The sequence below is a fragment of the Strix aluco genome, chromosome 3 (assembly GCF_031877795.1).
Source record: "Strix aluco isolate bStrAlu1 chromosome 3, bStrAlu1.hap1, whole genome shotgun sequence".
Taxonomy (NCBI): Eukaryota; Metazoa; Chordata; class Aves; order Strigiformes; family Strigidae; genus Strix; species Strix aluco.
The window spans coordinates 118,927,308-118,945,195 of NC_133933.1; the positions used below are offsets into that span (position 1 = coordinate 118,927,308).

Consider the following 17,888-nt stretch of genomic DNA (forward strand, 5'->3'; position numbering starts at 1 on the left):
CTACAAGAAAGTTAACGAGATGACGGAGCCAGGCTGTTCACAGCATGCATGGTGGGAAGATGAGAGACAACTGACAGAAGCTGAAATAAGACAGGTTCAAACAAGAGGGTAAACATAAAAAGCTTTTCAACATGGGAATGGCTAAGCAGTGGGACATTCATCCTTGAAGGTTTTCAAGACCCAGCTGAATGCAGTCCTGAGCAACCTGCAGGAGCTTAGATTACATTACCTCTAGAGATTGCTTACAAATGGTATTATCCTATGGATCTTATCGTGTGTAATGTTTCTGTATATTATTACATCAAAACTAGATCTGAACACAAGATTAGGCAAAAGATTTACAAATTAATTTTAACAACAAATTCCTATAAACACATGGAAACATTAAACTCTTGTTTATTACCTTGGTATTGCAGTGTAATAGATAGTCCCCTTGTTAAAAAAAACTCTGAAAACAATCAGAAATACTTTACCTTATTAAGACAGAAAGGCATTTGGAAATAAACACGCAACCTATGCAATTTTTCAGAACTCAGGGAAAATCAAAGTAAAATCCTTTGAAATTGCATTCACAAAAGGTATCTACAAATGTTTAGGATTTCAGATGGGGCTTCCAAAATTGTGGAAAAAATACCTCAAAGACTAGAACTGTCTGCAAGCACAGAAGAGTTCAGCTTGCCCTTATGAATAAACATCACTAAGGAGAGACCGGAATGTCAGAAAAAGGGGCTAAGAAAATATTTATCTGTCTAAAAAAAAGAAAAAAAGAGACTACAGTAAATGCAAAATATTTTATTTATTGCAAACAAAAGCTGTGGTAACAACATTGCACAATACCAAATGTTAAGGTTTTTAAATTCTCAGAAATTACTCTTCACTGTGATATTTTTTTTGTTCCGTATATCTTTATAATTATATTTTTACATTAGTTTTACATTATGACAAGAGTAAAGTACTTACAGAAATTAAGACAAATTGTATATAACTTGACAGCTTACTAATGTTTCATTTATATGTCACAGAGTGTAATCATTTAACAGTTTGATCTGAAAAGGATTATCAGATTCAATGCTTTACTAGTCATATAACAGAATGATATGGTCCGCACCAATAATTTTTTTAAACAATTAGAAGTATATGGGAATTCACTAAGTGTGCTGTTTGTATCTTCTACAAAATGTAGGTAATAACTAACTTTGTTACTTCACTAGAACAACAATTTCTCCCTTTTGTGTAAGATCTCCAGCAAGAAGACAGACAAATGCATAAATCCAACATTTTTAGATCCAATGCTGAATAGCCTGGAGGGCAGTAGTAAAAGTCCTGAGCGCAGGATGAGTCCCTCGATGAGACATCAAGAGAGACCCGGCCTCTGCATTGAACCCTGCTTCTTTAAGTTGTTTTGCTATTTCCTCTACATCCCAGTCTCCTTCTCCCTGGTTTGCCAGCAAGTGGTCAATAAGGCGAGGATAGAAGGCAGTAGATACGCACTTCACCACTAACTTGGCATTGAGGAGCAAGGAAAGTATTTCAGCATCACAACTGGAATCATCAACCTATGAAGGAAGAAAAATCCAAAGTAATTAAAAATTAATTACCAGATACATCCATCAACCAGAACATGTCATGACTGTTCTAACTGCACAGCGTGACCTTGAAAGCAAGATGAGTATTCCGTATGGATTAACAACAGGGATGCACACTTTGCATATGTCAGAATATATAAAGGTGTATCTTTAACAGTCTCTATCACATTAATATTAATATTTGACCTGCATGAAGTTAAGGAATAAGGATGCTTAACAACCCGGCTAGGATTACATGAACAGCTTTATAGACTTTTCACAGGTTCTCAGCCCCAGTGCAGAACGGACAGCACCATTTACCTCCATATCAAGAATGACACCCTCAGGAAAGTCAGGGCAGAGTATATTAAATTTTGCTCACATTATATTAATATAATATGTGACATTCCACATATTAATATGATAGGCAACATTCGCAGACTCAGATTTTCCAGAGTTTCAGCACTCACAGCAAAGAAGAGATTTTCAAAAGAATACACCTCATATTTTAAAAGATTTGGAGCACAGAGCTGCTACCCCTGTGAGACACCCTGGATCCGTCAGAAGAATGATACATGAGAGCAGCCTCTTGAAAATCTTGTCTATAGGTTTACAAATAACACTATAGAATACTTTAATTTCTATTTCAGTTAATTTTGACATGTCTTTCCTGGGTTCCTTGAAATGCAGTGTTGTTTTAATCAGCTTAGGTCACTTACCACTTCACGAAGTACACTAACACAAATACATATAACCAACAAAAAGGGTGAAAGGAGGGGTAGACAATAGTTTTCAATAGCTGTATCCTATCAAGTTACAAATAAACTAATGAAATTACGCTACATTTACAAAACAACCTCTCAGTTTAAAAAAAAAAATAAAATCATCTGTCTGGTTAACCTCTGTTTCATTTTCCAGAAAAATTATGTACTATCTTACATGGTTGGTACCAGGGTACCAGCAAGTAATAAAGACCCTTAGATCCAGTGATTTGGCACCCCTGAAGACCAATTCAAGTTCTACACAGGACCACAGGATGTGACTACTGAATACCGAGAGATTTGGCACTGACACTTGATAGCTGAAATTAAGCAATTTTTAATCAAACTAGCATCACAAAACTTTTAATCTTGATTCTTTTCAGGACAGCATTTAAAGTCTCCTTGTCTCTCTGTTTTAGTTCTAGCTAAAACAGTGCAGAACTTTGCTTCCTTGTGTTCATGTGCAACGGGCTGCATCCACCCCTTACCTCACCAGTGTCACCATGAGCACACTGCAACAGGCACTTCTTGCTTATAACCCAATTCTCTGTCCCATGAAGTTTCCATACCCATTTCTTAGTAACATGTAAAGTGTCAATTTGCAGTCCTGGTGTGGCTTTTCTTTTTAATTATTTTTTTCTTCCAGAACAATTGAACAGAAGTATGATTCATTCATCCAGGAAATGTACTGGTAAAAAAATCCTACCTACTCGGACACATACACTGTGAGAGATCATGCACATCATTTAACACGGACCATCTACTGTGGGAGACTATACTCTCTCCGGTTTCCCTATACAGGTAGTTAAACCAGAAACAGGCTTCTCAAAGCATAAATCAGAACAAGAATGCAATTTTCACTTGAATGCATGGAATTCCAAGACTCCCAACATCTGGCATCTTATTTGGAGTAATCGATATTACATTTGCATGTACAGGAACACAGAGCATTCATGAGGAACTCCATGTAGCTCCTTGCATTGAAGTGGATGAGAAATCTGCAACTACCTTCAGGACAAAGAACTTCCTTTGAAGAAACAACAAATTCTTTTAGAAGATCCTTACTGTTTTAGACTAATGAATTTAAGTTTCACTTCTGTGAAAGAGCTGAAAAGTCACCATGATGACTGAAAAGCATGTATGTGATAAGCAACGGAAATAGAATAATTTGTTGCTCTATTTTGGAAAAAAGGTACTCTACAAAACATAAAATATAATTTAAAAATTAAAAAGACAAAACACAAACTATTGTAGCATGAAAAGCTGTTATACCTTATTTTATCACCTTCATTTTGCCATTAATAACACAAGAGCATTACTTTGAATCTTCTATTTTCACTTCCTTTGAAACTTCAGAGGCTTTCCAGAAAAACAGAATGTCTTTATCATGCTAACCAGGAAGAGAGTTTGCTGCTTCACCCTCATGCTACTTCTTCCATTACTTCATCTAGATATCTGTGTTTTTCTTTGCATTGAAATCTTAAAAATAAACTTGATTTCCTTCAAGATTTTCACAGATATGGATTAGAAAGCTAAGGCAACGATGTACAGCAGTTCTAGGTGCACTTTACAAAACAGTTCTAAGAACTGTAGGGATGTCCAGTCTTTAGTCCAATCTTTAAGTCTTCGATTATTTAATAATTCCTCTAAACTGTCATATGTTAATTAGTGACATGTTTTCCTGTTGAAGACAGGTTAATTCCTAGTGTTGGCATCTTGTAGCATACCACACAGCATACTAAACCATTATCCAAACAGCTCTTGTCTCTTCTGTAATGGGAGGCTGCCCCACCTCTGAGCTCTGGGTGCTCAATTCTTGACCTGTATGTAGGATGCAACTTTACACAAGACTTCAGTGTTTGATTTTATGAACATAAAACGCAAACAGTAATTATAGTAATAAGATTAATAGCAGATGGGAGGTTTAATTTAAATTAATTTTTTTAGCTATTATTCAGTTAATGAAAAGTCCTGTAGATTAGTGTGACTGTGTCAAAAGCCTGCAAATGGAGAGAGACAAGTCTGAAAGTAAAAGGTGCTTTCTAGCATAAAACCATTAAACATCTGAGCTATACTATGGGGATGAAAATGCCCGCATGCAGAGAAACCTGTCTGTACTCATGCATAAATGAGATCATTGTGTCTTTACACATAACAAAAAAGCACACAAAAGGCTCTTGGTTGTGTCTGACAGCTCATCCTTAAGCACAAATAGTTCAGTAGGTTTAAATTGATTAACATTTCCCATTTTCTGATGTCAAGGCTGTCTGAAGACCTGGTCAGAAAGAGGAAACCTTTGCAATGTAATTGTCTCCAGGCAACTGGATGGAGACATAAGATGGCAACCAGACCCTGGGAACACCTTTCATGCAGCTAAAGCCACTGTATATATTCTGCAACTCTTTGGTCAGTCTAAGTGGAGTCTGACAAGTGTGGGAAGAATGCAGAGACACCATGGTTTAATAAGAAATCTGTATAAAAAAGGGCAGCTGAGAAAGTTAGATGAACTATTTACCATTTTGCAACTCCAGATCATGTCAATGTTTTTGACATCAGTTGAATATGAAGAGACAGTCACAGTCATTAGTTTAAATAAAAACAAATGCACACACCAAAATTCCTTACCAACACCTATAGATTGTCAACAAATTAATGTATATTTAAAAACCTTAATTAAGATAGCTTATACACTGAGCAGCGACGTTTAGATAAAACTGTAAGATTTTTTAAATTAAATCAATTTAAGTTTACCTTAAGACTACATGTATTTAAAATTAATTTTAAATCAGAACAACAAGCATTAAAGCAAAAAATTACTGAAACAATATAAAAGGTAAACACACATGGCATATATTTAAAAGTAAAAATACACCATAGAGAGTATAATGTGGTGTCTGTGCAAGAAGTGACTCAGCAAAACTAGGACTTCCCAGCCTCAAGAAGAGGCAGCTTAGGGGGTAATAGCGCAGATAGCAACACCATTAGAGTATACAGGGTTTGATTAAGCACATTCTCTCGTTAAAAAAGAATTATGAAGCATCAAATGAATCTAGTAGGATCACATTCAGAGTAAATTTAAAAAAAAAGGTTTTTTTACACTGTTGAACTCTTTGGCAAATGATACTGCAGGACGTAAAACTCACCCAAGTTAAAGGAGAAACTGGACAAAATCGAGAAAGAAAACCACTGGCAGTTACTTACAGCTGAAAATAACTGGAAGTTGGGAGAGCAGAATCTCAGAAAAATAGCCTATACATTTGTTCTACTCTTAACTCTTCACTAGACTTATAATTCTTCCATCCGTTGGAGCCAGGATACTGTTCCAGATGGACTTCCGATCCTCAAAATTTTACCTTTTAAAAAAATACTAATTCAAAACAACCTTCATGACTATTTTTGTTTGCCAATGATTTCAATCATATTTGAAATGTTGTTTAAATTAGCACAGATTGGCTGTATATAAGCATATATACTTCTGGCATACATACCAAATATTAGCCTACAGTAGACACAGACTCTCTAAATGCACTACATTTTCTTTTTCAAAATCACTCTTTTGACAAGACTTGTAAACAAGAGACTAAAACCTGATTAACACAATTACTAAAAAGCACCCTTACCATCCCAGCGTTAAAAAGCTGCTTCTTCTGGGCAGGCAGCAGAAGTAGGATCTTCTTAGAGTCACTTCTGATCTGCCTGCATATGCAGAGCTCTTGCTATCCCGAGATCCTAACTAAGCCTTAAAACGCTGCTTCCAGCAAAGTTTATCGCTGATCCCAGAAACACTATTCCAGTGATATGGGATGCAGCTGACTGCAGTTTAAGCAAGCCTCAGAGGCGCAGGTATCTTCTGCCCAAATTAACACACAACCACTTTCCATATTGTGTGAATAAACTATAAACCACAATAATGACAAACTCAGAGTATATGTATGATGGAGAAAAATGTTTATGCCTATCTAGACTTCCATGCTAAGGGTGCTAAATTTTTCATTAGTGTAAAATCTGTTATTTCTGGAAGGCTTAAATGGGAGCAGCTTTACTTTTTCATATCCATCTCTCCTTCAGGAGGATTTGAAAGCAGATTTGGTGTGGTGCCCACACACAATGTGCACATGTACAAGTGAAAGAACTAATGGGGATAATTATGCTAAGAAGAGGAACTGACTTTTTTCCTTGACTTACATACCTATTTAGGTATTGGCTGAAATCTGCTTTCAAGATGTAGGCATTCAAGTGGTTATCTCTGATTACTAGCTCACTCCTTTAGACTGCAATGATCAATACCTTTCCCTGTTACAGACATATATATTCGTCTAGAAAGTGAACACAGAAACAGAACTGCAACAGATGCACTCATTTCCACTGAAGCAGTGCCACAGCACTCTGCTTCAAACAGGGCTTGTGCATTTTATCAAATTTCTCTTTAATGCAGAATTTATAAATGGATCTGCATCTACAGATAGAAAACCACATCTCAGCAAGGTTCCCCTCAACAGGTACAAAAGTGAGGACCCACTTGCACTCTGTCATCACGAGTCCTGAGCTCTTTCCGCACATCTTCAGCAGGATGGGGAGAAGCCGTGTCCCAGACTACCAAGTGCTGCTCTTGGAGAGGGTGGGGGATTCAAGCTGTTGCCCTAATGCCCTTGGCAAATGATCCAAACAAGGAGCAGTAGCGCAACATGTATTTGCCCCTACAGTACTACTGCATTTCTGAATCAGAATAGCAATTTGAGTTTTACACTGAACTCAGCGATGCCAGTACATAATTAGTAAGGGTCAGGCCTGCCTGCCTGGGGCTTTGCCATCAGCACACTGATGTTATGAACTGCAAACAGGCTCAGGCTGGAGACACTCAGCTCTACCAAGGCAGCAGGTCCCCTGGGCAAGCAGAGACAGGGAGCCTGCAAGTTTTAAAAAAGCCTGTGTGTGAAATAGGTGGGTGAATATCAGCTTTGCCACAGGTGGCACCTCTTCTGCTGTACTCAGAAGAGGAACTTGAGGCATCCAGAAGGCTTTACTGATAAACCACTGAGGCCTCCGAAAATTCATGTGACCATGAATGTAAGAATTTTGTGGATCTGCTCTCCAAGCTCAAGCCCACATCTTGTATCAGCATCCAGTATTTTTTTTGGTTGCTAATACAGCCCACATGGACATTGTAGCTATACTTGCTATGATGCAGAGTATCTGGAAAAAAAAAAAATCTCTCCTGTAGTGAGAATTTTAGATAAGCAAGAGTAGGTCAGGTGGTATCTTTTGCCTAACTAAGGGGCAAGTCAGGGTCTGGGCAACTCCCTGTCAATATTGTTTGTGCAGGTGTCTAGAGGTTCTGGTATTAGCAATAGGCTATATTTCATACATAACTTATGCATTATAAAATCCATGTGTTATGAAATATGAATACTAATGGAAAGATAAGAGCTGCTGATGACGTAACAGCAGAAAAGAACTGAACCTGCTGTTTCCCAGAGTATTAGCTCTCCACTACTATTGGAGGTAAAAATGCTTTTCAATTTATTCCTTATTGGAGTCTACAGCTATAGGACAAATACATAAGGGGAAAAACAGACAGATATTAAAAAAACCTTAGAAAAATAAAATAGAGAAAGATACTCTACCATAATCACCATTAGCTTACATGCACATAATGTCTTTTAAAAGGTAAGCCACATCAAGTAACCGTAAATGGCATAAGACACTGGAGAAACTGGAAATTCCATTATTTCATGCATTCTTCATGATTTTTCATATTACATTTTTGAATAAATCATGTTGCAAAGGTGGTCTCAGTACTCCATCACTGAAAGTGTAGTATGCAAACAGAGCTAAGTTATTTTAGATGAACTAAAAATATTTTCTAGTTCTAGCTTCTATTAAATCCCTGACTGAAGAAGTATTTGCACTGATTATATTACCTCCCATTTGATAGCTGTTTTAACAGCATAACTACCAATAGGTAATAGAATATTTACTTGCTCTGGCAGAAGCATAAAGATCAGTCTTAATCTTTGAAAGATAACCAAGTGAACAGACAACACTGAAACCCTTCTCAAAAACAGTCTGACTCTTGAGGGCAAACTAAACCTTACTGGCAGTAATAAGCTTATTTAAGTAAAATGATTTTTAAAATTATTCACACACCACACAACACAGAGGAAGAATAGTTATTTCTGTTATCCAAAAAAGACAAGTGGCAGTTTATAAGAAGATACACAATAAAAAGAGAGGTCTGCAATTTCAAAAAAGCTTACACAAAATCTTGGTTGTTTTATTCCAGGCAAAGCTACACAACTCCTAGTATCAGCACTTCAGCATCATCCTTAACTGTAAACATCCATAAAGCTGTCAGCAGCATACAACAAATGGCTAACTAATACATCGTATCAGCAAGCAAGTGCTGTATTTTTCTCACAGCCATGTCTGTGGACTGCGTTAGCACTATGTCAGGGAATCAATAGCTATGATTTCCCTTTGCCAGATGTTATTTGTCCTTTTCCTGTTTAATGTAAGCAGAAATGGGCTTCCCATGAAAAATTCATTAAGAACTCTACAAAAAGCATTAATAGTCCAAATACTGTTTTTAAAAAGCAAGAAGTACCATACAAAATTATATTGAATAAACAACATTGACAGATCTAAGCAATATATGCACTTTTAGTACAACACCAACTAATGTAATCATAAGAGATGCATATAAAACAAGGAGTAAGACATAATTTTCTAAACAATGTAAGAACAGCTTTTAAATTTAGCATGGCACTCTTCTGTACTAGTTGCTTTTCTAACACCGGCAGTGGAATGTCACATTCAAGGTACTGGCTAAGCTCTGTGCCTGACGTAATGAATTCATTGACTTAAGATGAAACATTAGACCAAAGGTAAAAGCTTTGAAAATTCTACGTTATCCAGCACTCTTACAGAACCATGTGCTCAAAGTAATACTGAATTTAGAAGGAAAAATTAGAAACAGCTTATCAAGCTGCCTCCTGCATAAGACGACCAAAAAGAGTATTATTTTAGGCATGCACAAGTGTACAAAGTGCTTTATATTAGTAAGACAACAATATGGTTCCTGGCCCTAAAACTCCAATATAATCAACCTAGAGTGTAGAAAATTGAAAGCCATAGCACACTAGAAATAAAAGGCCAGTTAAGAGCAATACAATTAGTAACCATTCAGAGAGTGCTACTGCACAGCATTATGCTTTAAAAATAGTTAAATAAAATGTACTCGGACACAAATTCCTGCTGGCAAGCTTCAGAGCTAGTCACTTACACAGCAGCTTTCATCTGTTAACAAAAAAGTCAATTTTAAAAGGTTAACAAGAACATATAGATGAGAAGGTGAATGCATATATCAGATCCCTGCTTGCTTTTCAATGAGATCATCCTGTTTAAAAACTGTTAGAAAAAAAGCCTTGCTTTGTAGACAAAATCTAAAATTGCACGTGGTAAAAGAAAACTATCGATACACAAGATAATCTACTATTCTTTTGATGGTTAATATTTATAAAATTATGTTCTGTGGAAAATTCAGAAAATTTGTGATTTGTATAAAGAAAAGGGAGTATCAACATCTTCATAAAAACCTGTGGTTCTTTGCGTAGAATGCCAAACTCTACTAGGAAATACTCCAAATTCACACACGATGCTAACTATGGTATTGGAATTTTGATACAAACAGATATGAATTACATATAACATGTCCTGCCACCTTCCATGCTATGTTCATAGAGAACAGGTTAAAAAAGCTGGTGCTTCATCCATTTTGCTAACTAAGTCCTTTTGAAGGAAAATTAGCAATGTCTAGATGGATGGAACCTATGCTTCCAGATCTGTTGCTGCTCTGAGTGGTCTTCACTGCTGTGTTCCAGAAAGGAGATAAATCCTTTCTCTAAGAAGCTCATCTAACCTTCTCGAATAGAATGTGCGGTGTAAGAAGGAAAGACATGGCACATGAGCAGGAATAAGTGAGGAGAGACTTAAGGGAGAATCCTGGGAAGAGCAGGACACATAGTATCTTTTCTAGGGGACAGAGGATGCACTGTTTGTTGCCATCAAGGAATCTGAAAAATTTGTGGCAATTAATCTAACTAGAGCAGAGGGCCTGCCCTAGAAGGCTACGGCAGAAATGGAGGAATGTTTGCCTACATTGTGTATCTCAGAAAAGAGTTATAATTTCAATCTGAACTCCTACAAATCACGTTTTTTAAAGCTTTTGTGTTTTGAGGATGCTTATGTTAAAAAGATATACACAGTTTCATTTCTGCTTCTGTATGGGCCATCTTATTCTGAAGTAGCACATGGGAAATTTAACATCAATTATTATTTTATACTGCAATAAACAACCAAGAGCTCCCACAGATACAGTGCAGAAGTTGAAAATATTAGAGATGAGGTTTTCCTATTGTAAATATTACGATTCTGGAAACATTTAATGCAGTTAATTCAGCCAGACAGAAAAACCATTCCCTTTCATATAAAGGTCTGAGAACATTTCCCTCTTCTTTTGGGACAGAACGCTAGATCGCAGACCACAGCTAACATAAAATCCAAGAAAGTCAGGTTTTACATGCACAGTTCAATTAAGAGTTTCAAGAAGTTTTCAGAAAAAAAGATAAAAGATAATATAATGCTTTTGTCTAGGAGATGAGCTTTCATCTTTTTAGGTGTTTCTTCTAAACTGAAAAGCAAATACACAGAAAAAAAAAAAAAGAGTAATGTAACTTTATATAACAGTTGAAAAATATACAGTAATGTCTTTCAGTTCTTGTCTGAAGAAAAAAAGACAGTATTTAGGTTTTCTTCTCCAGAAACTTTGCTGCTGGATAGAATAAAACCTGTTTAGAAATGCATGAAAGTCCCAAACATACCAACTTGCATTTTAACCTTTCTACAACAAAACCAGTGATGTAACACCTCTCCATGTGTATATAAACAGACTGCCAAGTTTGTCAGAAACAAGCTAACTCATATGATGTACTATTACCACTTCAAAAAACCCCCAAAGTGCTAGAATATGAACACAGAGGTAACAATCTACTTTATATAACAGAACAGTTTCTGTTCCACCGCACTGACTTAAGATAGCATACTAAGTAATTTAAAGAAAGTGCTATGAGTTTTAATCACCTTAAGTCTATATGAAAGATCTTTACTAACCCTGTGTTACTGCTCACTGTGGACACAATAGCTGTGGAAAATCTTAATAATGATAAGGGTCTCAATAGTCTCTGCTTACCATATGAAGATAAAAGAGCTAATTTATTACCTCAAACTCTGAAAGGTGGTTAATTCAACTGCTCATACCTTAGCAACAGCTGTTATCTGCTCCAGTGCCACAGCGTGAAGATCTTGATCTTTGCTTTCTACCAGCAGTTTCAGGGATGGCAGCAGGAGGGACTGGTTAAGCAGCAGCAAACATAATTCTTTTATACACTGAAAATAAAAGCAAACTCATTTGGTAAGATCTCCAGAGATATTAACATCATCATTCACACTGAAATTTATGAAAATTCTATGTCAAATGCAAAATGAAAACCAAACTGCCACAACAAATGAACTCCCTGATGGAAATAACTCTTCGGAAACTTGAAAGGACGAATTTAGAAAAATGTGGAATACAGGGTTATAAGTGAAATGTTTGTTATATTAAGACAAGGCTGGTACTGAATCACCATTACAACCTGGACAACTGAAAGAACAACAGAGCAATCTCTGTGGGACTAATATATCTGTGTTTACTGAAATACCGTAAAGCACATGAAGAAACTTACTAGACACTTGTGACGTTTCTGTAACTCAATTATGCAATCATAAAAATGGAACAAAATAAAAAGGAAATAACAGTACATAACAGTTCAGCATCATAAAGTTATGTTGCAAAATCTTTCCAAATTTTATACAATTTTTTATACTTGATTAGTTTAGCAAATTAACTTTCCCTCATTCACCCCATTTCTCATTTTTTATAATATAGCTCAAATTTAGCATCATAAATCTTCTGCAAGAAGAAAGTGGACAGAGAAATATTAAAAACAAAACAAAACAACCCCTCCAACAAACCTACTGTCCATTTCCAAATTTTTAACTTGGCTTTTAGTTAAAACCAAAAAATAAAACATCCTACACATGTGGTTTCTTTTCCTCAATATTGCAGTGATTTTTTTCATTTATAAATCAAAAAGTATTTCAACTAACAAATTACATTATAAATCAAATTATAACTTCCCTTTCCCTTTTCTGTTATTTCCAAGAATTTGGGTCATTTGTCACAATCATTTCCCAATGAGGGCCATCAAAGATGCCCCACATTCCAGGACAACTTACACTAAGTGCTCTGGATTTGTATGATAGTCACCTTGAAAATGGTAACCAACTCTTTGAGGTGCTCTGCGTTTCACCCCAACATTTAGAGAGCAATTCCTCATCAGCTAAATATTAAACTGAGAGAATGCAAGTCATATATTTTTTGCATCTTTTGCAGTTTAATGACAAGCGTAACAATTTGATGACCAAGACGCAACCACACTTTCAGCAGTGCGGTTTTAGTAGCTGTGAACCTAAAAGCCTAAAAATTATTTGCAGATGAAAAGATGTTAAGTGCTCCAACTGTAATGTACTGCAGAGACACCTGGCCTTGCTTGGCACAGGGAGCTCTCTGGCTGCACGTTGCTCAGTTTTTTCTACATTTTTATCTTCAAGACACACTGCCTAGAAGGATATATTCTATCACACCAAGCTCTGACTCACTGAGGCAAGGCTTGTTCTTTTACCCAGACTTGTTCCCTTAAACTTGTATTCTCTACTGCTACTGATTGTTGATGTCTTCAGTGAAGGATATGATACAGGATCAAGGAATAAGAAAATTAAATAAATATATTAAGCTTTGTCTGATCAGTCATACACTTACTAAACTTCTGATAATCTCATATTCCACTGTATTTCTTTTGAGCAGTGTACCTGCTATTCCAGCAAACTTACTGAATGCAAAGTTAGAGATCCACTCTAAATGTCTCCTTTTAATGAAAATGTGTATCCAGAAAAATAAATGCAATTTACATTCAGAAAAATAAATTCTGAGAGTCATAAAATACATAATCTCAACAAAACAGCAATTTTACCATGCTTGGTAACTTTTTCTGTCTGGAAGCCTCTCAAAACTAACTGGAAAAGCAGTGTCATAAGAAATAACACATAACTATAAAAAGTCTCTCTAAAAGAACACCAAATCATATTTTGGGGTGTGGAAGGAAGAAAAGGAAACTAAACAAATTATAAAATGTAACTAGGTACTGTACATATTTAAAGCAACAAGGCAGAGAGAGAGAAAAAATGCAGATGCTGCATCAGAGCTTGCGTTCTCAATGAGCTGTTTTAAAATAAAGAAAAATTAAACCTCTCAGCAAGCAAATGCAAAATAATACAGAAATTAACATTGCCATTTTCAAAGCATTAACTCAGATGATATGCCAGCATTTTGTTTTCTTCTTAGATGCTTCACAATTACACTCTAGTACTGGTTACACATTTTAATGGGACATGTTCTAACACAGTCTACCTTGCTCATTACAGAGGCATAAAGGCCTCCACATAAGAAAACACATGTTTAGCTAACCAATTAACTTCTGTTTTTCTTACAACACCAAATTTTGAAGCCAAAGGTCACTAGATTTCAGGGGGCACCAGTCAGATGACTTCAGTAACTCTGTGCCTGATAACATGTCTAGCAGACATATCCAGTCTTACCTACAGATATGTTTGAGTATAGAGAATCCATCATCTCTCTTGAAAGAGAACTATACATTCCAACAACTACTGTCAAAATATCATGCCTTACGCTAAAATTTGAAATTGTCTAAATTCAACTCAACTGGTTCTTGTTACGTCTTTCTTTGTAGATCAAGAGAGAATTTTACTGGCTTGTGTTCCATCTAAAAATATCTGAGAATACAATCAATCACCTCTTGACCTCTGATAACACACTGCACTCCTTCAGTCTTTCACTTCAAGTTATTTTCATCCATGCACTAATTTTTGCAGGTTCTCTCTTTTGCTCCTCATTTTTCAGTGTCCTCTTAAAATACAGCTATAGTAACAGGGTGTTTTATTTTAACGCCAGTCTTGCCAGTGGTTTATAGAGAAGGGTACTTACTTGGTATCTTATAAGGGACTGTGCTGTCTCTGTTTTCCTTATGACACTACATCATGCTGACATACTGATATGAAAAAAAAGCTAACAAAAAGCCAAGAAAAGCAAAGTGTTAAATGTCTTTTTTGCTTTAATTCTAATTAAAAGATCTCAAGCAAAAGAACAGTTAACAGTTGCCAATAACAATGGGTGAGAGTTCAGCATTGAAAATTCAGTCTAGAATAAAAAAAGATGTTTCTAGGCCTGAAAAATTGACCCCCAAACACCTACAGAAATAATAAATCAAGTTAAGAGACATAACCCTCAAGAACATGACAGGTTACAAAAGACTGGAAAAGAGAAATAAAGTCTCTTTCAGACATGGAAGAAAGCAGGCATGAAAGGGGAAATGATACTGTAGACCTATCAGACACTCCCCAGTTCATGAAAACCGTCAAAACATACAATGAAAAACCAAACATAAAAAGATTTGTATGGAAATATGTTCCCCCAGGGACCTGCAACAAGTTCTGTCGTTAGGAATAAGACCATCACTATGGCATATTTTGACTTTAGCGAAGACTTCAAAAATGTCATATGAAACACTGTCCTCTGCACCAGGGAAATAAGGTCTAGGATAGTGTGGTCCAACTTGCAAACCCTTGGAGTGGCCTCCAACCCTTTTTCCACAGGAAGGGACTGGACAACTTGCCAAGCACTGAAGACTGTCCAAATAATACAAATACCTCCTCATACCTCTGCCACAAATGACTGCACTGCTGCTCTGGACAGGAAATGGAAATACAACCCTAAGCAGCAAGCCACCACCCACAGCACTTCTCAGAGCAACACAAGTGGCCTTCTTTTCTGCAATAAGTACTTGAAAGCACTTGAGTGTCTGCCTGCCTTCAGTGAGAGGCTGTGCTTAGAGGGGGTATGATGTTACCTGCGAGAGGGACAAGTCCTAATTCAAAATCTGGATTACTATGATTTAGCTGAAACTTTTTTAAGATAGCTTTTGTCTTCTACCTAGTTATGCAGCTATCGATGGTTCACTGTGACACCAGTGATGCATATAAACCAGATTTCATAGGAGTCTGTTTTGGTCTCAGTATTATTCAGTACTTTCATGGATGGCTTGAAGGGCTGGATAATGAGTACAAAACAGTATTGTATCTGGAAAGGCTGAAAGCAGACTGAAGTGCAGCATTTAAATTCAAAATTATCTGAACAAAATTATCAGAGACAACAGTGAATAAAGAAAAATAATGTAAACTCATATAATAAAACCTGGAACAACTCTCTACAAAAACAGAAAAAAGGAGACCAACTAGCTGCTATATTAATCGAGGAGATAAACATCTTATGTCCACCAGGACTCCAGGGTGATTACAGATAAGAGACTAGATGCATTCTCCCATTTAGGTGTTTATGTCAACTGACACATGACCCACAGGTTGTTAGAAAAACATGAGATATTCAGAGGAGTCACACTTTGACAATTACTGGGGGGAGAAGAATTTGCCCCTTTCTAAAGAGATTAATCAGGCAGTGCACATGTCAGACAGTGCAAACACATGTGCCTTCCAAGCAAATAAAAGAATGCTTATTTCATTGAAGAGGAATGGAAAAATCTAAAAATCTATCTACTGAAAAATGTAAATTAAAAAAAACTCAACACACACACATACACAGATACAAATATTAAAGCTACGAAACTCTCTTTTAAAAGACATTAAAAAATAACTTGGCTATAAAAAACTAGGAAGACCAGCAGGAGGTAAAATAAAGGAAGAGAGAAATCTTTCTGATTACATCCAAAGAAATAGTTTTTCCAACTTCTAGACCATCATGACTTGAAGCTAAACGTATTTTCTAACACAACCGTTGGACTTCAGAATGGCAAATGTTATTCATGTGATAAACTGATCTCTCAGTTTTTAGAATTCCTTCATTCTATGTCTGTCTTCTTAATCAGTGTATTTATTGAAATGTGAAGTCATCTAAACAGGTTAATTGTTGGTAATCAGATTTTCATCTTATTCAGCCACACGATCTCAACTCTCTAATTTGTGCACTTAAGTAGTGTAGCTGTGCATACAAATAAGTTACTTAAATCTATCCATGTCATTCCGCCTCTTCTCAAGTAGAGACCTAAAGCAATAAAGCCTGTGTTTGTAGGTAACTGTACAATTACACATTTTAGTGCAACTCCTGTTGCTGTACAGCATTCTAGTCATATAAAAAGATCTTTTACTTCAGTAAAGCTTTATATTTGAGGACCAGAGTATCTTCATACTGTACCTGTACATTCATACCTACATGGAGGGCTCTTCCAACATTCTGTACCATTAAAAGAGAAGGGCACCTCCAACCAAAGCTGCCAACCAATACCAAAACTGTCTGCAAACAGGGATTTGTTACAGAATTAAAGAAAAAGTTTGCTCAATTAAGAGAACTGAACAAATCACGACCCATTCTTGAGCTGAACTCTTGGTGAACTGACTGCTGTATGACAGTGACCCTCGGTGGAATTTGTCTTCCTGCATTGCCGAGATGAAGTAGAACATTTTACTTGACAAAGTTTGACTGCTCCTATGCACAAGTAAGATCATGAGTTTATGACCTATGATGTGCCATTCAACACCTTATAAAGAAAAGCGGCATATAATTACCCCAGTCCCAGGGATACATAGACCTGTCTTCCACCAAAACTTTCTGGAGGGATGAATAAATTAATACATGTATTTATCATTTCAGCTTACTGACACCTTCTGGAATCATGTTTTACATAAATTTTGAACTTGATTCAAACCAGTCGGTTGGACTATTTAAAAAAAACCCACACACCCACCTGTCTGTATTTTAAACAGAATGTGTTGTTTCTATTCTGCTTCTAGTCTTAACATCAGCTGTTTTCCATAACAGATTGACTGAGTGGAAATGATTGTAAGGGATTAATCAGCCTACTAAAAATATGCACATGACTACTCTTAAGTTGTGTGAAGTTTATTAAGCATTTCTCCAATCTGTCTTCATTAATATACAATGTTTACGTACAAAATGCTTCAATAATTTTATACTTAACGAGATGCTTGCATTGAAGTATGCATGCATAGTTAAGGAAGACAGAACACCATGATTATTACAAAGCAATTACTTGTATATTCATTTTTTTCAATCACCAACACATTTTTCAAGGATTCTTCACTAAATCTGTATGAATTTATTAGTGAGAAAATTACGGATTATTTTATTAACAGCTTTTGACACACTGACTTCAATGACAATACACTATTAAAGCCTTTCTACAAATACGTCAAAGAATAATTTATACTGGAACAGACCTCTAACAGTCAGTTAATCCAACTAGCCTCCACTCAAAGCATGTCCAACAAGATCAAACTGCCCATGATGTGATTCAGC

The 17,888-nt window shown here is 36.2% G+C and overlaps 1 protein-coding gene across 4 annotated transcripts in view; it reads right to left on the bottom strand.

The window, feature by feature from the left end:
* Positions 1 to 776: 776 nt before the first annotated feature.
* NBAS (NBAS subunit of NRZ tethering complex) overlaps positions 777 to 17,888 on the bottom strand; it is a 189,549-nt gene continuing 172,437 nt past the window's right edge. For all 4 annotated transcript variants that reach the window (XM_074820084.1, XM_074820083.1, XM_074820081.1 and 1 more), the window contains 2 exons: positions 11,642 to 11,770; positions 777 to 1,556 (listed from right to left, as the gene is read on the bottom strand). In XM_074820084.1, the coding sequence (XP_074676185.1) occupies positions 1,281 to 1,556; positions 11,642 to 11,770 (405 nt within the window). In that variant the 3' untranslated portion in view covers positions 777 to 1,280. The remainder of the gene's footprint in view (positions 1,557 to 11,641; positions 11,771 to 17,888) is intronic.